Source organism: Lampetra planeri, chromosome 51 (assembly GCF_965212315.1).
Source record: "Lampetra planeri chromosome 51, kcLamPlan1.2.h2, whole genome shotgun sequence".
NCBI classification, from domain to species: Eukaryota; Metazoa; Chordata; class Hyperoartia; order Petromyzontiformes; family Petromyzontidae; genus Lampetra; species Lampetra planeri.
Genome location: NC_136157.1, coordinates 2,903,849 through 2,926,678, shown reverse-complemented (window position 1 = coordinate 2,926,678; position 22,830 = coordinate 2,903,849). Strand labels below are relative to the sequence as shown.

Sequence of the window (22,830 nt, the reverse complement as noted above, 5' to 3'; positions counted from 1 at the left end):
TTTGAGGACTGCTTTGCGCTCTGGAAATATTGAGGGTTTTTTTATACGAATTCGACAAAAATGGCTCGTTATTTTGGTTGCCGACGCTCTAACCATGGGAGTCCAGTTGACCAACGAAGTCCATTTTACCCTGGGAGTCCAGTTTACCATGGGCAGGAGTCAGAAACCTGTGGCTTTTTAAGGACTGCTTCTTGACGTTATTTATTAAGGACCATTGAGGGGTTTTTCTTACAGAATTTGGAAAAAAAATGCCTCATTATTTTGGTTGCTGACCAGTGGCCATAATCAATCCACTGCTGGTTGAAGGCGTCTCCTCCCAAGTCGCTGTCGTCTCTCACGGTGCTGCGATGCAGCAAATTGACCCGAGCACCCACACGCCAGCTGATTTCATCGCTCCATCTCCCCGGTGGACGCTCTTTCAGACGCGTTACATTCCTTGGCCACCACTGCCACTATTCTAGACCACCGGCTATCATTGTTTCTCACCATGACAAGCCCACTTTTTATTTTGAATCGCATCTTGAATCTTCTCAAACCTACGCGTTCCCTGTCATGCAGGTGAATTTTGTGGTTTTGTCTTAGAAAACGCATAACGTGATTCTCGAGGGAATCGGCAGTATGGATGGCTGGAGGAAGGGAGTTAGGGCATGCTCCGCCGGCATGTTCCGCCGATGGAACCTAACCCCCCCCCCCCCCCCGTATATCGTTTGTAATCTCACTGCCGCTGCATGTGTTTTTCCGCCGTCAATTGGCCTCGCTCAGAGGTGCCGAGCTCCCTGTCGTGCGCCTCGGACCTGCACCACCGCCTGGAGGAGCTGGAGGCTCAGCTAAGCGGCGCAGAGGCACTGGCGGAAGACGATGAGGAAGACACAGAGGTGCAGAGTTCGTCACGGGCGAAAGAGCAACGCGTCCGTGCGTGCGAGGGGCCAACGCTCTCTCCGCCATACAGAAGGGACAGATAAACTATTAAACTAAAAATGTTTCATTTGAACAGGTAAGGCCCACTGAGCTACATAGCTCCTTTTTCAGAAGCGACCTGGCCACAAACGATAGCTCAACGCAGTGGCTTATCGTGTGGAAAGCTATCGCAGCCAAGTACTATAAACGCACGATTCTGAATGTGGAGGGAAAAACCAGAGGACCCGGAGATTAATCCACACGACCACGGGAGGAGATTACACACAAACTCTAAATATACAGCAGGCGTCAGGGATCTGCATCAAACCCACGACCTCCTGCATACCAGGCGAGGTCGTTAACATTTCGCCACCGCGGCGGCGCCAGCATATCAGTCCTCACTTTACTGTTACCGCCTTTTGACGAAACGCTCTCCCGCGCCGGTCCGGCGACGTGTGGGCAGGTGGACGTGGTGGAGGTGACGGGCGACGAGTCGCGGGCGGCGGTGCGGGTCAAGCGAGAGGTGAAGCAGGAACCGGGGGCGCCCGCCGGCCACGCTCACGACGGTGACGCGAGGCTATTTCTGGGCTCCGGGCCGGCCGAGGAGTTTGTCCGGGAGAGTGCGCGAGAGGTGAGCGAAAGGGGCTTTCTAGGGCTCCCTTCAGTGGAGGCCCTTCCAGCCATGTCATGGGCGAGACATCGCAGGGCTGTGCGCTATCACCCTGACCCTTGACCCATTTGACAGATGTACATCCTGTTCACGTGGGCGATTCTTGCGTTCCACGTTACCCCCCGTGTGATCTGCAGATCGGGATCAACTTGGCTCCAACGGAGGTGGACAAAAACGTGTTTGCCCCTCTGGTGGAGACGATGATCATGAAGGTGCGGTGCCAACACGCCACCCGCTTCACCCACCACCGCCGCTTACGATCACACGCGCACACACCGCCGTGCAACTTGCGCGTGTGTGCTTGGCTCGTGGCTAACCGGGCCCCGTGTCTTCGCTAGGCTACGGAGCAGTTCATGAGTGACGTCATGAGAGAAGCTCTGCGCTGCGCGTACGACAGCTCTCCTCGCAACAGGTAAAAACAAAGACAACGATCCCCCGTATAGCCTTAACGGACTGTTGGGGCAAGTGCTGTTAGCGAGCACCTATGAAGGCCGGAGCGGCACACAAGGGGGTTGGGTGTCCAACACCACGCCCGGCCGCCTTTGTTACCCCCGGTGGCGATGTTTACGACGCACCACACCAGGTACTCATTTAAGGCCGAGTCGACCTAGGGGAGGCCCAGAACCAGTTCAGATAATCGTCACTGGTGTTGACCGTGAGCGGGAATTGAACTCGGGGCGCTGGGTTCGTAGTGCAGCGCGCTAACCGCTCCCAACAAACACACACACACACACACGTGTTTCGTACCACACTGCCCTCTTTTATATGGGTTCGTTACAGGGCTGTTATATTTATGCGTTTAGGTACAATATATAGGGTGGAACGAGAGCACAGTGGTTTGTACATTGCCGTGTGAGTTGGCTGACCTGAGTTTGATTCCCGGCCTCGGCAACATCGGTGGCGAGTGATATCTGAGCTTTGTTTAACGTCAACACGAGAAAGACAAAGGTGGCCGGGCATGGTGCTGACCCCTGCACCTGCTCGAGTGCCGTACCAACCTTCCTAGGTGCTCGCTAATGGTGCACTTGCCCCTACAGCTGCCTTATAAAGGTTATAGGGGGGGATCCTAGTTGCGTGTGTGTGTCTGTGCGTGCGTCCCCGTGTGTAAACGGTGTGTACACATCGCCACTAGGGAGACAAAGGTGGTCGCGCGTCGTGCTGGCCAACCAACCCCTCGTTTTTCCGTGCCGGCCTTGACCTGACCCTACTGGACATGTGTGAAAAAGAGCTTGACAGCTCATCGGATTCCTCCAGTATTAATACCATATTCTGATTCTGATACACGCTCGCCAACGGCACTCGTTCCTACGGGGGACCTCTGTCTTTGCTGTGCCCGTGTGCATGCAGGCCTCCGAGAGAGATGTGTGTTCAGCACCTACAGCAAGCACTCTGCTCGCTTCCCACTTGCGACTTCGTCACCAACAAGAACCTGGGCGTCATGCTGCAGCCCAAGCAGCAGGAGCCGTAGGTGCAAGCAATCGGCACCGGCATGAGGAGGCCTTCGTCCAGCAGTGGATGTATCTTGACTGGTGACGGTTAGGGGCAGTCTCGGCTTGTGCACGTTCACTTCCTTCTCGACCTCACAACCGACTGCTGTTAGCAGTTGAATGCAGACTCTGGGCACTGACCACTCTCCATATGTCTCCATGTATCTATGTACGTTGAACTTCACTCGCACCGTACGTAGCCAACCGTGCTAATCGGAGGTGCGGGTGTAATCGGCGGTGCATCACCCAGTCCCCTCCTTTCATTTGTAAATAAAATAATTAGCATTACACATGTGCGTGTGTCGATTGAAGGATGTGGACTGCGCAGCCGTGTTCCCAACCACGGATAAACATGATGTGAAATTTCAGAAGCATTTCAAAATTCGCACCCTTGGCAGCAAACGCTTGGCCCGGTCAGTCAAGCCATGGCCAGGCAGTCATTTCAGGGCCAGTTGACCTCAGCAGGGCTGGCAGAAAAGGATTGCAACAACACCAGTGCAGTCAAACCAGTGAGCTTCCTGCCCATCTCTGCGCAGCGTCGTCGGGGTTAGAGAAAGCCACGTGTCCACGACATCAAGAGATCGGTGCCAGAACGGTGTGGCACTACTCGAGCATATTGGCACAAGACAGGAAAGCGGAAACAAAAGACGAAATGTGCAGTTTGGACACCTACGTGGACCGTGACGATGACGTGTCCGCGATGCTCAGCGAGATGATGGTTTCCATACAACGAGGGCGTCAACAGCCCGCGTCCTTACCACCCGGCGTACTTCGGAAGCATTCCAGAGTCGCCAGCCTTCGTCGTCACCTTTGGGACGATCGCCGCTGAACGCAGCATTCCCAAGGATGGCGACGATAACGACGCCGGCCGTATTACACGATGCAACCATCGCGGGTTTTTTTCTCGTTTGTTTGTATCGGATGTGTTTAACAGTTCGTTGAAAAGAAGGTTGAGAAAGTACGTTATAAGTCTGTTTAACACGTAGGCTTTCGCGACGAATATCATCCATAATACAGGTTTTTTGGAGAAATTCCAAATTAAACCGATCTTACTTAAAATAAACTTGTATGATGGAGGTTATAGGTCGTCGTGGTCACCGCCACCGTGGCGAAAGCGTCGGTTGAAGCGCCCATCCCTCTTCGGTGGCGTTTGGTGACCTCCCCCCCCCAGCTACCATTTGATGTGGCCCCTTGGAGCACGCGTGCTGACGTTCGCGATTTCAGTTGAGAGGAACACATTGCCACCCTCCGGGGTCAGTGGTGAGTTGTGCTGGTTAGGCTTTCCCATAGCCGTCATGGTAACCTCACATTTTTGTATCATTTTGTATGAAAATAAAGTTATTCGGAAGCAAACGTTCATGATCATGAGTTTAATGTGTTTCTGGTTTAATGTTTTTTTGTTGGCATTCAAACGTTTCGCTTTGTATAAAAACTCGAGAGAGTCCAGTTTTTATGGGTTAGCGCGTTGCGCCACGAACCCGGTGACCCGAGTTTGATTCCCGCTCACGGCCAACACCGGTGATGTATCTCTACTGGTCCTGGGCCTCCCCTAGGTCGAATCGGCCTCCTGCGATGTGTAAAAACATTGCCGCGAGGGAGACAAAGGCGGCCGGGCGTGGTGCTGACCAACCACCCCCTCGTGTGCCATGCCGGCCTTCATAGATGCTCGCTAACAGCACTTGCCCCAACAGTCTGTGAAGGTTCTGCTGGGAGGGTCTTTGTGTGTGTGTGTGTTGAGCGGTAGTGTAGTGGTCGACGGGATGCGCTATGAACCCGGCCACCCGAATTCAATTCCTGCTCACGGTCAACACCAGTGACGATTATGTGAACCGGTCATGGGCCTCCTCTAGGTCGATTCGGCCTTAAATGAGTACCTGGTCCGGTGTGTTAACATTGGCACTGAGGAATGCCATACCAACCTAAATCAATTGCGCACGTGGTTTCGTGCAGTTTTTTTTCTTCTGATGTGGCATAAACAACATGCGAGTCCTACATTTCGACACACATCTCGTCAAAGTAAAAAATACACAACGATGCGACGCTTCTGGCAATGGCTCTGTATCGTCATTTGTGCTTGTACACCACTGTCAACACCGCAGCAGCAGCAGAAGCAGCATCCCCGAATGATGAGGTTTCATGAGACATAATAGACGCATGACCATGCCCCAAAAGTCCCGTGTTATGATATATATATTTTTTATTCTCGTTAAAAATGCCGCAAATGTGTACACTTCGAAACAATGCAGGCACGGTCGATGCAGAAACGCCGCGCCTCCACGATTCCCAAGTGCTCGAGACATCGTTGGACTTTGCGATTGATTCCTTGAGCGCAGCAACGTCAAATGCACCCATCGAGCCCAGCGTTCTGCGTTGAAATGCCACCGCGGGGGGCGCCTGGGAGGCCTTTAACGCAGCCCCCCGACAATACACAATGAGTGAAAAGACCCCCCCACCCCCCATCATCATCATCGTGCTGCTGTCGAACCCACGGTGGTTTCAAATCTTTGGTGACGGTGGTTTCAAATCTTTGGTGGCGGCGGCTCGTGCACCGATGATGTCTCTAGTCGGGGAACGCCGCTATAATGCGCATTACTTCGCTGTTTCTTTGAAAATTAGTAAAGAACACAGAAACTACTTCTCACCTACATGGGCAGTTGCCAGGCACTCTTTGGCATTTCGATTAATTTCTAAACACGCCACGTCACTCGGCTCTCGCCAGATCACCCGGGGGTGTGCGCCTGGTTATCGCCAGGATCTCGCAAGCTAAGCGGGGGGTGGTTGAGCCTGGTTAGCGCTCGGGGATTGCTGGCCGACACACGCCGTTGTCAAGAGTGCAGCCGCGGGGGGGCTACGTGGCGAGCAGCCGTTGTATGCTACCTCTGGGCTCCCTCGTCTATGCACATTAGCTTAGCCAAGCCGCACGGACCAGCGAGGCGAAGTGTGGCCACACGACCGCCACAGCCTGCACGGTTGTGCGGGGGAGGTCCGTCGGTCAGCAGTGGACAAACAGAACGGGCTCCACGTGGACAGTGCCGGATTATCCTCGTAGCAAAAGTAGCTACATATGCTACGGGCCCCGCACTTTCAAGGGCCCCGCACTAAATACTTTCAAGCTATCTATTCCTACGTGACTTTACCGAAAAAACCAAAGAGTATGAATCCTTGCAGTCACGAAAACTTCAAATCTATAACTAGCAATTCCGGTTCAGCGATTCTGCACTTGCTCTATTACTATAGTAATATACCGCCTTCGACTTTTATGCACGACTGGGTGTTTAAGGTTAGCGATATGTCGTATTATCTGGCCGTATAGCAAATGAAAAAATACAATTACTTAACCATGCAATTACAAATTTTGCGTGTTTTAATACTTACGTGTTTTAAAAATTTATGTTAGGGCCCCTTCATAACATATGCTACAGGCCCCGCACTGCGAATTCCACTGCCGGAGGGAGAAGCTCGACGAATGAAGGCAATTTTGGAAAGGGGTTTGGAGGATGTTTGGGAAAGAGGCCAAGAATTCGCTGTGAAACCTTCCGCTTGACAACTTAATCATCAAGACGGTGGGGTGGTGGAGGCGGGAGGGGGTGTTGGAGAGGTGGTGGTGGGGGTGGGCGCACGACTGAAATAAAGAAGAAAGCTGAAGCTCGAACACGGCAGCTTGCGAGCTTGAGTCTGACCGCGCTGCCATTGTGCTGAGGAGGACCAAACGGAGATGGCGAGAGACGGGGCCGACAGCGGCGAAATATTCCCCATACCGCCCCCCTCTCCCCCCCCCGCCGCTCTCAAATCCCCACCAGCTGTCTGAGAGCCGCGAGGGCGCGGGTGGAGAGGGCGCCGAGCCGCTCGGCCGCGGCGCCCAGGAGCGCTCCGAGCGCGGCGCAGCCTCCGCCGAGGGGCAGCGACCTCCCCGCGAGCTCCGCGACGCGCGACAGGAGGGCGCACGCCTCCTCCCACAGGTAGCAGGTCGAGTCGCGCGCCTCCTCCCACAGGTAGAGGCGCGCGCCATTCAGCGGCTCGCAGACGCAGCGGCGGGCGTGCGCCAGCACCGACGACGACGCCGACGCCGGAGGGTCGGGAGCGCAATCGCACAGGAGCACCGAGGCGGCGAGCGCCAGCAGCAGGGGCGCCAGCAGCAGCAGCGGAGCGGCGAAGGGGGACGGCGGGAGGGCGAACCGCGGCCGCTCGGTGGCGCGCCAGATCTTCGGGATTCCGCCGGGGATGTCGAGCGCGAAATCCCTCGTCGCGTTGCCAGCGCCGGCCAGAGCTGCCCCGCAGCGCGATACGACGGCGGCCGCGGCGGAGGCGAATCCCGTGGGGCGGCTTGGGGCCGCTTCCTCCGTCGCCGCCGGTAGCCGCGGCACGGGGGCGTCCGCCAGGCCGCGCAGGGCCACGTCGTCCCAGTCCCTGAGCAGGTAGTCCTGGGCCCTGGGCAGCTCGGGGAGGTCCAGCGTCGCCGACGGGAGGGCCTCGCCCTGCAGGGAGGCCACCTTCTCGCGGAAACTGCCCATCTGCTGGACGAACGTCAGCGGGTCCGTCACCTCCGTGAGGGCCGCCGCCAGAGCCAGGGCCTCCTGGCGGTCCAGGATCATCTGCCGGAGGCGGCGGATTCGCGGCGCCGTCTCGTGATCCAGCGACGCGCCGAGCTCCCCGAGGTAGTCGAGCACGGAGATCCGCTTCTCGCTCAGCGTCCGCTGCAGGCCGTCGAAGTAGGTGGACACGAGGAGCGCGTCGCACGCAATGGCCTCCTGCACCGTGGCCTGCACCTTCTCCAGCCTCTCGAGGCGAGAGCGGGCCAGCTGCCACCGGTCCTCCTCCTACACGGACGGCGAGGACACGCGGACATCACGTCGTTACCTCCCACCCCCCATCTACCCGATCGCCGTCCAGGCTCCAAACCTGCTTGGCTTGCCAAATCGGACATATCCCTGGGCCGGTCGGTCGTAGGCATGCGCCTGGATTGCTCCTCGTTGTTTGGCTGGGCAGCGCTCGTCATGGTTCGAAAAATCTCACGCAGAAGCACCCGAGACGTGCTTCTACGGATTCAACAGTTCGGTAGCGCCACGTGGGTCGTGTCGCAAACACTGCGTCACTGCAGCGCACAAATCTTCCTTGGCGTGTGCCTGGCCCCTAGTTCGAATGTGAGTGCGTGTTTACTTGGAACGGAGTGGAGGGGGCTGGTTTGGGGGGGTGGGGGGTGCGAGGATGGCAAGTTGTGTCTCGTCACGGCTCTGCAATTGAACCCCAACCACCCGAGTTCAATTCCCCGTCGTGGCTGACATCAGCGGCTCAGCCCCACGCGTCCCGGCTCGAGCCTCCACAGAAGCACGCCGAGGCTCTCACCCTCAAAGACGTCTGCAGCGAGCGCCCCCCACCACCTGCCCCCCCCCCCTGCTCCCCCCACCTGCCCCCCCCACCTCCCCCCCCCCACCTGCCCCCCCCCACCTTCCCCTTCCACCTGCCCCCCCCACCTGCCCCCCCCCACCTGCCCCCCCCACCCTGCCCCCCCCACCTTCCCCTCCCAACTTCCCCCCCCACGTGCCCCCCCCACGTGCCCCCCCCCAGGTGCTCCCCCCCACGTGCCCCCCCCACGTGCCCCCCCACCTTCCCCCCCACCTGCCCCCCCCCCACCTGCCCCCCCCACCTGCCCCCCCCCCACCTGCCCCCCCCCACCTGCCCCCCCCCATCTTCCCCCCCCACCTGCCCCCCCCCCACCTGCCCCCCCCACCTGCCCCCCCCACCTTCCCCCCCAACCTTCCCCCCCCACCTGCCCCCCCACCTGCCCCCACCCACCTGCCCCCCCCACCTGCCCCCCTTCACCTGCCCCCCCCCACCTGCCCCCCCACCTGCCCCCCCCACCTGCCCCCCCCCACCTGCCCCCCCACCTGTCCCCCCACCTGCCCCCCCACCTGCCCCCCCCAACCTGCCACCCCCCACCTGCCCCCCCCACCTGCCCCCCACCTGCCCCCCCCACCTGCCCCCCCCACCTGCCCCCCCCCACCTGCCCCCCCCAACCTGCCACCCCCCACCTGCCCCCCCCACCTGCCCCCCCCCACCTGCCCCCCCCACCTTCCCCCCCCACATGCCCCCCCCAACCTGCCACCCCCCACCTGCCCCCCCCCACCTGCCCCCCATCTGCCCCCCACCTGCCCCCCCACCTGCCCCCCCACCTGCCCCCCCCAACCTGCCACCCCCCACCTGCCCCCCCCACGTGCCCCCCCCACGTGCCCCCCCCACGTGCCCCCCCCCACGTGCCCCCCCACCTTCCCCCCCACCTGCCCCCCCCCCCACCTGCCCCCCCCACCTGCCCCCCCCCACATGCCCCTCCCATCTTCCCCCCCCACCTGCCCCCCCCCACCTGCCCCCCCCACCTGCCCCCCCCACCTTCCCCCCCAACCTTCCCCCCCCACCTGCCCCCCCACCTGCCCCCACCCACCTGCCCCCCCCACCTGCCCCCCTTCACCTGCCCCGCCCACCTGCCCCCCCACCTGCCCCCCCCCACCTGCCCCCCCCACCTGCCCCCCCACCTGTCCCCCCACCTGCCCCCCCACCTGCCCCCCCCAACCTGCCACCCCCCACCTGCCCCCCCCACCTGCCCCCCACCTGCCCCCCCCCACCTGCCCCCCCCACCTGCCCCCCCCCCACCTGCCACCCCCCACCTGCCCCCCCCAACCTGCCACCCCCCACCTGCCCCCCCCACCTGCCCCCCCCCCACCTGCCCCCCCCCCACCTTCCCCCCCCACATGCCCCCCCCAACCTGCCACCCCCCACCTGCCCCCCCCACACCTGCCCCCCATCTGCCCCCCACCTGCCCCCCCACCTGCCCCCCCACCTGCCCCCCCCAACCTGCCACCCCCCACCTGCCCCCCCCACCTGCCCCCCCTACCTGCCCCCCCCACCTTCCCCCCCCCACGTGCCCCCCCCACCTGCCCCCCCCACCTGCCCCCCTTCACCTTCCCCCCCCCCCACCTGCCCCCCCCCTCCACCTGCCCCCCCCACCTGCCCCCCTTCACCTGCCCCCCCCACCTGCCCCCCCACCTGCCCCCCACCTGCCCCCCCACCTGCCCCCCACCTGCCCCCCCCAACCTGCCACCCCCCCACCTGCCCCCCCCCACCTGCCCCCCACCTGCCCCCACCTGCCCCCCCACCTGCCCCCCCACCTGTCCCCCCCAACCTGCCACCCACCACCTGCCCCCCCCCACCTGCCCCCCCCACCTGCCCCCCCCACCTGCCCCCCACCTGCCCCCCCCCACATGCCCCCCCACCTGCCCCCCCACCTGCCCCCCACCTGCCCCCCCACCTGCTCCCCCCCCACCTGCAGGGCAAGCTGCAGGTTGTGCAGCAGCCCCCGCTGGCGCTCGGCCTCCGAGTCGAGGGCGTCGATGCGGTGGCCGCGGTGTGAGCCCCGCGTGAGGCAGCGGCCGCACGCGAGGGCGCAGCAGTCGACGCACAGCACGTTGAGCGGCTCGCCCGCGTGCTCCGGGCACGGCGGCGCGGCGCCGTCTCGCTCCGTCTGGCCAGCGCACGGGGGGGGGGGGCGAAGAAGGGGGGTGGGCGAAGAAGGGGCGGGCAAAGAAGGGGGGAGCAAATAAGGGGGGGGCAAAGAAGGGGGGCAAAGAAGGGGGGGGCAAAGAAGGGGGGGGGCAAAGAAGGGGGGGTATAACTTCTTTATTTGGGGGGGGGGCAGCGCTTTGACCCTCACATTAGGAAGTTTGGGTTGGGGCGTTGCTCCCCCACCCCCGTACCCCGCCCCCCCCCAAAGTCCGCCCATGGGGGGGCCCCTGTTGCCCCCCCCCCCCCCCCACGAGTTCCAAAACAACACTGGGTCTCCGTGGACGGCACTGGCTCGCGAATGTCTCCACCGTTGTGCGCAGGACGGGGGCGACGTCGCCGGCCCGAATCGTCGCCATTCTGGAACCTGCGAATTCTGCTCGCCGCGAAATGAGCCGCGGATTCCGCGCTCACCTCGTCGAGGAGGGCGAACCATCGGGCGGGCTACGGTCATCCTCGCAGCGACGGCTTGTGGCTGGCCGTCGAATGAAGACGGTCACCGCACCGCGCGCTTTCAGACGCGCTTTCGCGGCCGTCTGGAACGCTCTTCCCTCTGATATTAGGAAGCCACTGGAGCTATGCACTTTTGAGTTATATCGATTTAAAACTCATTACTTTAGAAGTTATTTTTTGTGTTTAGTTTGTGGTCCTTCCACCGCACCGAGGATTAGCACGGTTGGCTACGTACGGTGCGAAAAAAGTTCAATACATACATAGATATACATGGCAAATCGCCTGACGAAGCTGGTTGTAATCACCAGCGAAACGTCGCGCTCAAATTGTAAATGTTGAGATGGGTTTGCTCTCCAGTACACCGGTGTGCGGAGAGCAGTAGCTAATCGTCACGTTTTGTTTACGTGACAAACCTTTACTCATTGCCCTTTGGTTCTTTCGGTAAAGTCACGTTGGTATAAAATAAAATAAATCACGACGTTTCGGGCGCAACACAAGTGTCCGTCATCAGGTGGGAAAGCCCCTTTTATTTTATTTTCTGCCTACGTGACTTTACCGAAATAACCAAAGAGTATGGATTCCTGCAGTCACGAAAGCTTCCAATCTAGATTAAACCTTTACTCATTGCCCTGTGTCACGTGGTGGCCGGTTACGCGATCTAACCGCCCACCTAACAAAACAAAAAAACCTAAACGTTTTATTCTGAGTACATGTGACGGGCGTGCGGTCACGTCTCTCACGGAGCCCGCCCGCTCGCTCGCTCCGAGCGTGTCCGCGGTCATCCGGGGAGACCGAACGGATCTCTCCGGCGATCGTCGCGAGCGCGTCGTGCTCGGGGCACACCGAGGTGCGGTACTTGTCGACGATGTTGCGCAGGGAGAAGTTCACGGGCAGCGAGGTGAAGCCCGTCAGGGGCAGCTCGCACACGTGCCGGCACGACGGGCACTTGAAGGGGGTCCGCAGTGGACGCCACGGGGACAGGTGCAAGGACCCCTGCCAAGGTGGCAAATATTCCAGTGAGCGGCGACAATTATGATTAAACCTCAACGATAAAAAAAAAAAATCTTAAACTATTTATTATTATTTTACCAGGTACAGTAAGTTCCATTGAGCTACATGGTGGACAACAAATTAAATTGTTGTGCTGCACTTCTATGCTCCCACGTCTAAGCTCCTCGCACTGAGCAACGTGGTGAAACATTTTACCCTTACTATTTTTATTTTACCAGGTAAGGGCCACTGGACTACATGGTGGACAGCAAATTTAATTGTTGTGCTGCACTTCTATGCTCCCACGTCTAAGCTCCACGCACTGAGCAACGTGGTGAAACATTTTACCCTTTCTATTTTTATTTTACCAGGTAAGGGCCACTGGGCTACATGGTGGACAGCAAATTCAATTGTTGTGCTGCACTTCTATGCTCCCACGTCTAAGCTCCTCGCACTGAGCAACGTGGTGAAACATTTTAACCTTTCTATTTTTATTTTACCAGGTAAGGGCCACTGGGCTACATGGTGGACAGCAAATTCAATTGTTGTGCTGCACTTCTATGCTCCCACGTCTAAGCTCCCCGCACTGAGCAACGTGGTGAAACATTTAACTCTTACTATTTTTATTTTACCAGGTAAGGGCCACTGGGCTACATGGTGGACAGCAAATTCAATTGTTGTGCTGCACTTCTATGCTCCCACGTCTAAGCTCCCCGCACTGAGCAACGTGGTGAAACATTTTACTCTTACTATTATTTTACCAGGTAATGGCCACTGGGCTCTACAGCTCTTGTTCAGAAACAGCCTGGCCAGAAGTGATGGCTCAACGAAGTGGCTTATCACGTGGAGAATTAATCGCAGCCAAATATCATTTAAATATCCCAGACGCGTTTTTCTAAATGTGAAAGGTCAGCCCCTGGGAGGCGGTGAGTAGCGGGAGGGGGTCAGGCAGCAAGCGGCTTCTCGAATCGCCAATCGGATCCCGGCACCTGCAGGATGTCCTCCAGGCAGCCGCGGCAGAACGTGTGCGAACATGGCAACACCCGCGGGTCTTCGAACAGCGAGTAGCACACAGGGCACGTCAGCTCCTCCTCCAAGAAGTTCATGTCCGTCTGCCGCAGGGCGTGGGGGGGGGTCGAGCAAAGGTCGAGGGTGCGAGAGCACGCCTGCTGAGGACCAATCCACACGAAGACAAACGACACGGCGGGGTGAACCCTCTCCCTCGTACGGCCTTCACAAGACCGGAGTTGTAGTTGGGGCGACGTAGCGGTGTTGTCCGTGCCACCGCAGCTCGCACGGGGACCGGGAGTTTAAGGGTCGGCTGCTTCAGAGGGCAATCGAGGAAATACAAACCAAGGCGACGATCCACATCAAAGATTCACGAATTCCGCGACTGGTAAAGCCCAAACCGTCAAAGGCATCGCCGACGAGTGCGTCATCCCGCACACCCTGGAGGTATCGCTGCCATCCGTACAGCATCTACTGCCGCATTGGATTGGTTGAAGGGCCTTATCATTCAACTATGACATCATTTATACAATCCGTATAGCATCTACTGTCGCCTTGGATTGGTTGGAAGGGCCATATCATTCAACTATGACATCATTTATACAATCCGTATAGCATCTACTGTTGCCTTGGATTGGTTGGAAGGGCCATGACATTGCACTATGACATCATTTATACAATCCGTACAGCATCTACTGTCGCATTGGATTGGTTGAAGAGCCTTATCATTCACCTATGACATTATCTATACACACTGTTGCTTACATGCCATACGAAAGAATTAGAAGACGACTACAATCGACGGATGATGCCGATGGTGTCCCCAAGCCCGGCCCATCACCTCCCGTCCAGCGGCACACGTGTAATCCAACCGATGAATTAATCAATTCAATAACCGGATGGTGGGTTGGTGACTATGAACTTTTTTTATTTGACCAGGTAAGGCGTACTGAGCTATGTAACGTTTTTTTTTAAAGAAGCGACCTGGCTATGACAAACGATAGCTCAACGAAGTTGGCTCATCATCTTGTGGAAATTCATAGCGGGCCCAATTCTCCGGACGCGTGTTTTTAAATGTGGAGGGGAAACCCCCAGAGGACGTGGAGAAAAATCCACCCGTACCACGGGGGAGTGAGAGAGAGAGAAAGAACGAGGGATGAGAGGGGATGATGATGATGATGGAGGGAGACGAGAGAAGGGCGGGAGGGAGCTGCACGCAGCAGCGGCGTCTGTTTTCACAGGGGGCGGCGGGGGAGAGGGGGTTCACGGTGGGGGTGGCGACATCGAAATCACGTGATTTACGGAATACTTTAGCTGATTTAGATTCTGTTTAGGGCAGTGGCTCTTAACATTTACTGCAGCATGCACCCACCCCTTTGGTTCTCAATCGTAATTGTTTTTTTTACAATGTTAACAAATACATAGGGTTTGATGAAACTATGTAGTGCCCGTGCTTAATTTATGTTTTCGATGATTTACCTCCTAAAAAGCGTTGGCACGTCCTCGCACCCACAGAAAGGGCATCTCGCACCCACAGAAAGGGCATCTCGCACCCCCAGGTTAAGAGCCACTGGTCTAGAGATATCGGTGAGACGGATTCAGAGTTGGGGGTGTAAACACAGAAGTCATGTGATGTACTGGAGGCTTGCCCAGATGTGACAAGAAGTTACGCTGAAGTGTTCATGTTGGCAGCATTGAAATGCACGTACGCTGGACTTCTTTCGCACCGTGCGTAGCCAATCGTGCTGACCGGAGGTGCGATTAGCACGGTAGCTTCACACTAAACTCTACTCTACTCCCAACGTCACCATCATCGTCATCTTCATTGCGACACGACAAACAGCTGGCTCTGGAGGGCAGCCGCTTGGAATCGCCGGCCGCGCCGCCTGCGCGCACATCATCCATTGCGCAATTCTCTCTCGTGATCTGACCAACCGCAGCCCTCGCTGTTCCTCAAGAGCGCAGCAGCTGCAGTGATGATGATGAAGATACGTGCGTGTTGAACTTCTTTCGCACCGTACGTAGCCAACCATGCTCATCGGAGGTGCTGGGGGAAGGACAAGCTAAACACAAAAAATCAGTTCTAAAGAAATTAGTTTTCAACCTAGATTATTTAATAGCTCCCAGTAACTTCCTAACATCGGAAGGAAGAGCGTTCCAGACGGCCGCAGAAGCGCATTTGAAAGCGCGCGATGCGGTGACCGCCTTTGTTCGATGGCCAATCAAAATCCGCTGCGAGGATGACCGAAGTTCGCGTGATGGTTTATACTCCTGGACGAGATCATCGAGGTATCGTGGTTCATTTGTGGCAATCACGTTGTGTGCGACCTTATAACGCTGCATTCGTTCGGTAACCTGGAGCCAAACCGAGTGGAGCGAGAAAGCAGAATGGGACGGAACCTGTGGCCGACGAACCTGGGCACACATCGATCGCCACACCGCCCGGCAAAGCCATACACACACCACCGCCAAGCCAGCACAGCAGCGCCTTGCGTCCCACCAAGACACCGAGACGGAGCCACTGTGGGCCGCATTCTCTCTCTCTCTATCTGATATTGGGAAGCCACTGGCAGCTATGTGCTTTGAGATCTCGATTGAAAACTCATTGCTTTAGAGCTGCTTTTGGTGTGTTTAGATTGTTGTCCTTCCCCCGCACCTCCGATTAGCGCAGTTGGCTACGTACGGCGCTAAATAAGTTCAACATACTGTACATACATTAGCGCTCTGATCTGTTTTCTGGCTGCACCGCGTGTCGTTCGGAATTATGTCCGACGTTTCGCTCCGCGGAGTGGAAGCTTGTTCAGCAACGGGACGTGGAAGCTCATAAGCAGAAATTGTAACGTCATCATGATCTGGGGCTCTCACAGCATCGATAGCTGAATCGGGTTCCTGACGAAGGCTCCCACCCAGCACGTGCAGCGAAACGTCGGACACTACGCCGAAGCACACGCGGTAGCAACCCGAGAGAGATAAAACGTCGGTCGGTGGACCTACACAGAATCGGAATATTTATTTGTACTCGAGAAACCCGATGAGCTATGAAGCTCTTTGTTCACATACGTCCAGAAGGGGCAGGGCTTCACGTGTCAACAACAAACAACAAACGAACACACGACATGAGTGCAAAGTATGGGACAGGTAATTAAATCACGTACCAAAAAATATACAAATAAAACTAAGCGCCGTTTGGCGTCCTCTGGTCTAACGCCGTTTTGAGACGAGGCTCAAAAGAAAGCTGTCTCTGGTGTGGACTAATCAGTTTCAAAGACAATGCATATGCTATCAGAGTATTTTTTTGTTTGCATTCTAACCACAAGTATTGTGGTTAATGCAGACATGATTCCTTGTAAAAGGTTTCAGTTTGCTGTTTTAACATCTTAACACCTGTTTTGTTGCCAGAAAAAAGGGGAAAACCTATTCTCAAAACGAAGTGATGTATTTTTTTTACTTATCAGGTAAAGTCCACTTGAGCGATTTGCTTATTTTTCAGAAGCGTTCCTGCCCACAAACGACAGCTCAACAAAGGTGGCTGATCATCATCACGCGGACATTTATAGCGGGGAAAAAACCCCAATCCAAAACACGCAACCCCGCGATTCGCGAGCCGACGCGGCCAAAAACCAAACAAAAACTGACGATTGTTTAATTCTTCACGCCTGAAATTCGGTGACAAATTTGTATTCTCACACCATCACAGCCGCACGGCAAATAACCACGCCCAGAGGGGGTCAGGTTAGGGGATCTCGGCAAGACCACAGCCCTGTCGCTCTGCGCCGCTGCATCCAAGTCACCGTCCGTGCAGGCCCCATCACTGAACTCACCCTGCCGATGTGTCCTCCTCTCTGGCAGTCGCAGCAGAGCAGCCGGCCCGGGGACTGCGAGACGGGGAATGTAATCTACGCAGCTGTCTCATGAATCTCATAACAGACAGCGCGCAAAAGGCAAAGATGCCCCGTATAGCCTTGAACAGACTGTTGGGGCAAGTGCTGTTAGCGAGCGCCTATGAAGGCCTGCACGTGGCACAAGAGGGGGTGGGTGGCCAGCACCGCGCAAACACACACATGCACGCGTGCGTGAGTTCGTCCAGCGAAGAATTAGAGGGGGTGGCTCCTAGCCGGTCCGCGGCACGTCGGTGGGACATGTCACAGCAAGTGACGCTTTCGCGACACGCTATAAATTATGGGCCGCGGTATTTTATTAAGTGTTCAGCACTCGCGGCGCGCTGCGAGAAGCACGTGGATTTGCCTCGGCCAACCGTTCCCCTTTGACTGACACACGGCGACGCGAGATCGCGGAGGCTCTTGCACGACGCGCGTGCACTACCAACAAAGACAAAGACTCCCCGTATAGCCTCAAACAGACTGTTGGGGCAAGTGTTGTCAGCGAGCAACTATGATGGCCGGCACGGCGCACACATAAAAGGGTTTGTGGCCAGCACCGCGCCTGGCCGCCTTTGTCTCCCCAGTGGCGATGTTCACACGCCGTACTCATTTGAGGCCGAGTCGACCTAGAGTGAGGCCCAGGACCGCTCCAGATTTTCGTCACCGGTTTTGGCCGTGAACGAATCGAACCCGGGTCGCACGCGCCATTCGTCGACGCCATTCGTCGACGACACCGCGGGTCGCAAGAGGAACAAATATTGGGAGACGGTTCGGGCAACGGTCCTGCTGCACAGCAGCGAGATCGAGGGAGGTCGCGTTCTATCCAGAGCACCGCGCGCTGCCCGCTTGGCACGACGAGCCGCACGGCGTGGCGATGCCTCCATCCAGCAGTGGACTGAGCAACTCAGCTGTGCACGTGCGATGCTCGGAGTTCTACGCGTGTAGTGACATCGCGGGATGTCAACGTGCAGTACCGGCCCTAGAGGGGCCCGGTGAGTGCTGATTGATTGCGCTCGATGGCACCATGCTTGGCGTGCATTGCCAGCCCCTACAGGTCAGGGTGTGGGAGTGCCGGCCGTATGATGAGGTTACTCTGGTTGACCCGAGAGGACACGTGACCAGTTAAGTCTACAAAGGGGCCCCAAGTGGGGGCTAGGGGTGGTCACGTGGTTGGGATCGAGATCCTTCCCGAGGATTCTGGAAGGTGGTCGTGGCCAAGGGCGGAGCCGGCCACGCCACAGAGAATATAAGCCGGGTCCCGAGAGGGACCAGGGTTGTTGTTCATCCTGGAAGAAACCTTCGTCTATGCTCTACGTCCTACAGAGTCTCCAACACGTGGACCTGTAATTAGTGTAGCTAGCCTGGTGGTCACCACCATAGGTTGTTACACTGTTAAGGGAAAGTTACCCCGTGTGTTGGAGTTGAATAAATGTGTTGCCTCCAAGTCTACGTCTGCGACTCAGTTGAACTCACTACACCCGTGTCGGTAAAGTTCACCTTCTCGGCGGCACGGCGAATCGGGGACGACTGCCCCGGTCCCCGCGTTTTGGGGGGGGGGGGAGTGCCCGGGGGATTTGCCTAGGGTCCCGCACCCCCTCCTATGGCTGGCCCTGCCTCTAACTCACATTGTCGACGCAAAGAAGTCCCCCGCCCTGCTGCTATGCGCCTACTCATGTCCATGCACACCGTGGGCCATGCTGCTATTATTGACACATTCGGTGGTAGCGGCGGTGTGGCTATCGAGTGTGCAGGCGGTGCAACTGCGCCAGGGCCCACGGGCCGGAGGGACTCAGGTGCCGGCCTACGAAGATTTCGTGCAAAGGGTGTGGGGGACGGGGGGGGGGGGATTTGGACAGGGGGGTGGGGGAGAAGGGGATTTCTCTCCTTGCACCAGGGCCCATGCCAACCAGGCTGCATCTCTCTGGCTTCGGAGTGTGTTGGTCCCAAGTCCAATTGTAGGTATGTATGTTGAACTTCTTTCGCACCGTACGTAGCCGACCGTGCTCGTCAGAGGTGCGGGGGGAAGGACAACAGAAACTAAACCCAAAACAAGCAGTACAAAAGAAATGAGTTTTCAATCGAGATTATTTAAAAGTGCGTAAGCTTCCAGTGGCTTCCTCATATCGGTGGAGCGTTCCAGACGGCCGCAGCAGCGCCTCTGAAAGCGCCGCGCGATACCGGTGAGCAATTGTGACGGGAGAAGGATTGGCACCAGGCAAAACATGGATATGCAGGCGGTCGTGAAACTTTCGCCAGACTGATTTATACTGCGCCTGCAGAACGTGTGATTGATGCAGGCACAAGAAGAGGCAAATATTTTTGCGTGTAACGATTTCGACCTTACAATGGGAGGCAAATCAACCACCCAGATTTAGAAGATGCTCACATACCATCGACCACACCAACAACAACACACACGCACGCATGCACGCCATCCATCAGATTCTATTCGACGCAAACGAATACAATGCACCCAACGTTATAATAACAATGCATTATGCCCTATATGTAACGTTTCATATATATGAATACAATGCACATGTAATACTGAGAACAATCGCGTCTGTTGCCGGGTGCGAACCACCACAGATCTTACCACGTTCACGGTGCCCCTCGGGTAATTGGTCGCCTGCTCGAGTACAGTGTTGGAATTCAGCACCGACCATACGCATGCCAGAGCTAAATATAACATTCGAGCAAGGCAGCTGTCAAGCTTGTGGATAGTCTCCGTGGCCGGACGCGTGCTAAACGTGTCGGAGAGATAAGCGTTCACGCGAGCTTCTCGGCAAACTTGACGGTGCCTTCCTGCGTCCCATCGGACTCGGGCACACGAGTACGCGCACGTAGTTACGTTTAAGGAGCTCGGTGCCAAAAGCGACGATTATTCACTATGTTAACACAATTTTTGTTCCTGGGTAGTAAGTGTGATTTCGTAATTGCTAGTGCCTAAAAAGTATAGAAAATTGCTATTATTCTCCATAAACTTTGCTTTTGTGACCAGGATAGTGATATTTTGAAATTGACCTATTTTCAATGGAAAAAAACTGGCCAATTTGTGTCTTTTCGTTCACATAGTCAGAAGAAAAAAACACATGCATCAAAATGAACATGTATTTATACTAAAGTAATACAAAAATGACTACAAAAAATTTAGAAGTTAGTAGTTTTACAAGATTTACGATTATACTGTAAATCACTTTTACGAATCAGCCCCAAAAATGTAGTCTCCCATCATGTTCTCGTTATACCGTCCTTGGTAGCGGCGTTCAAAGTCCAGTATATCCTGGTGGAAGCGCTCGCCTTGCTCCTCCGAGTACGCGCCCATCTTCTCCTTAACTTTATCAAGATGAGCATCAAGGATATGGACTTTGAGGGACATCCTACCACCCATTGTGCCGTAGTTCTTCACCAGCCTCAACCAGCTCCACGTAGTTTTCGACCTTGTGATTGCCCAGGAAGCCACGAACCACTGCGACAAAGCTGCTCCAAGCCACTTTCTCCGTACTAGTGAGCTTCTTGGGGAATTCATTGCACTCCAGGATCTTCTTTATCTGTGGTTCGACGAAGACACGGGCTTTGACCTTTGCCTCAGACAGCTTAGGGAAGTAGTCTTGAAGGTACTTGAAGGCTGCCGACCCCTTATCTACAGCTCTGACAAATTGTTTCACGAGGCCCAATTTGATGTGCAGTGGTGGCATCAGCACCTTCCGGGGGTCCGCCAGTGGCTCCCACTTGACGTTGTTCCTCCCCACAGAGAACTCGGTCCGCTGTGGCCAGTCACACCTGTGGTAGTGCGCCTTGGTGTCTAAATCTTTTGTAGTCATTTTTGTATTACTTCAGTATAAATACATGTTAATTTTGATTAATATGTTGTTTTTTTCTGACTTTACGTGAACGAAAAGACACATTGCAAACAGGTAAATTTCAAAATATCAATGTCCTGGTCACAAAAGCGACGTTTGTGGGGAATATTAGCCACTTTCTGTACTTATGAGGCATAAGCAATTAGGAAATAACAATTACTATCCAGGAACATAAAAAAAACGTGTTACACAGTGTTCTGCGCACTCAATCTGAAACCCGGCTCAGCACGGGAGACGCGGGTAACGAGCCACCGTTACGCTGCATGGGATACGGGACACAGCATCGCCGATAGAACAACTTTGGGGGGGGGAGGAAAAAAATCGTGATTTACGCGCATGGATTGCGCAATAACATTTTTAAGAAGTGGTCAACCCTCCGAACCATTTAATGCTGTTGCATTCAGCGATATCGGGCGCTGCGGTGGTGAGATGTTAGCTACCTAGTCTGGTACACAGAAGGTCGTGGGTTCGATCCCGACCCTTACGCCTGCTGTATATGTGGAGTTTGCGTGTCTCTCTCTCTCTCTCCCCTTGGTCGCGTGGAGTATTTTCCTGCTGCTATGTCTACATGATAAGCCACTTCGTTGAGCTATCATTTGTGATAGCCAGGTTGCTTTTGAAAACTACACAGCTCAGTGGGCCTTACGTGTATAATATAAACATTATTAGCTTAATTATCAGTACGTAAGGTCAAAAAGGGTTTGCATACTTGCAAAAAGTGATGTAGGCTCTGGTTTAACGCCATGCTCTGGGAGAGGATTTGGCCGGTGTTCAAGAGTCTAAGTGCAACTCTACGCACTAAACTTGCATTCTATATTTGATCATCTTTTAGGGAGCTGCAGTTGCACCCCCCCCACTCTCAGCCTTAATTGGAAAGCGTCAAAAGCAAGGGGCACGTGTCTGCCAGCATGTGTGTGCCTGTGTGTGCCAGCATGTGCCTGTGTGTGTGCCAGCGTGTCTGTGTGTGCATGTGTGTGCATGTGTGTGTGTGCCTGTGTGTGCAAGCGTGTCTGTGTGTGCCAGCGTGTGTCTGTGTGCCTGTGTGTGTGCCAGCGTGTGTCTGTGTGTACATGTGTGTACATGTGTGTGCCTGTGTGTTTGCCAGCGTGTGCCTGTGTGTGCCTGTGTGTGTGCCAGCGTGTGTCTGTGTGTGCCTGTGTGTGTGCCAGCGTGTCTGTGTGTGCATGTGTGTGCCTGTGTGTGCCTGTGTCTGCCTGCGTGTGTGCGTTTTCAAAAGCTTCAGAAAATAGTATCATCTACCAATGGCAAAAAAAAACATTTGCTATACGGTTACACTTTCTAAGCAGCACTGCTCATAATAACACCGTGCAGTATACAATACAACGTACACCATGTCGCGGGCGCGGGGGAGACCTGCACTGTGCCATGAACCCAGCTAGCTGAGCTGCTTGCTCGGCCACGGCTAACATCAGTGCCGGATGAAGCTCGTGCGGGCCCTGTAGCATGATGTTATAAAGGGGCCTTAAATAAAATAAAAACATTAAAACACACACATTTTTTACTTGCATAGTAAAGTAATTGTATTTTTCATTTGCTATACAGCCAGATAATACGACTAATCGCGAACCTTAAACACCCAGTCGTTCATAAAGTCGAAGGCGGTATAGTACTATAGTAATAGAGCAAGTGCAGAATCACTGAATTTATAGCTTGAAAGCGTTTAGCACGGGGCCCTTGAAAGTGTGGGCCCCGTGGCATATGTAGCTCCCTTTGCTTTTAGGATAATCTGGCACTGGCTAACATTAGTGGCAAGTGGTATCTGAATCGGTGCTGGGAAGAGCAGGGCAGAGCACCCCCCCCTCCCTCTTCACCTCCCTGCCACCCATTTCAAGCCGCACGACCCATATGCCGGTGGGGGGGGTGGGGGGAGTCCATCAATCAGTTGGCTGACAGGAGCGGTAAGTTAAACCACGAGATCCTACAATCTACGAATAATGCCGATGGCATCACCAAGCCCGGCCCATCACCTCCCGTCCAGCGGCACACGTGGGAACAGAGGCGAGACTTTC

The 22,830-nt window shown here is 56.0% G+C and overlaps 3 protein-coding genes across 12 annotated transcripts in view; 1 reads left to right on the top strand and 2 right to left on the bottom strand.

The window, feature by feature from the left end:
- Positions 1 to 4,407, top strand: part of YEATS2 (YEATS domain containing 2) — a 56,534-nt gene extending 52,127 nt beyond the window's left edge. For all 9 annotated transcript variants that reach the window (XM_078616687.1, XM_078616691.1, XM_078616690.1 and 6 more), the window contains 5 exons: positions 763 to 875; positions 1,361 to 1,528; positions 1,705 to 1,779; positions 1,906 to 1,979; positions 2,915 to 4,407. In XM_078616687.1, coding sequence (XP_078472813.1) covers positions 763 to 875; positions 1,361 to 1,528; positions 1,705 to 1,779; positions 1,906 to 1,979; positions 2,915 to 3,035 — 551 coding nt within the window. In that variant the 3' untranslated portion in view covers positions 3,036 to 4,407. The remainder of the gene's footprint in view (positions 1 to 762; positions 876 to 1,360; positions 1,529 to 1,704; positions 1,780 to 1,905; positions 1,980 to 2,914) is intronic.
- LOC144734481 (uncharacterized) overlaps positions 1 to 22,830 on the bottom strand; it is a 53,414-nt gene that overhangs the window by 9,765 nt on the left and 20,819 nt on the right. The window lies entirely within an intron of this gene.
- On the bottom strand, positions 5,234 to 21,759 carry LOC144734482 (tripartite motif-containing protein 59-like). Of its 2 annotated transcripts, none has more exons than XM_078616698.1 (5): positions 19,534 to 21,759; positions 13,038 to 13,217; positions 11,902 to 12,051; positions 10,370 to 10,567; positions 5,234 to 7,871 (listed from the first exon to the last, which is right to left on the bottom strand). In XM_078616698.1, exons 1-5 carry the CDS (start codon positions 19,627 to 19,629, stop codon positions 6,840 to 6,842), a joined length of 1,656 nt encoding a protein of 551 aa, XP_078472824.1. In that variant the 5' UTR covers positions 19,630 to 21,759; the 3' UTR covers positions 5,234 to 6,839. The 2 variants fall into 2 exon arrangements, with proteins under 2 accessions (XP_078472824.1, XP_078472825.1); XM_078616699.1 differs by having other exon boundaries at positions 13,038 to 13,214.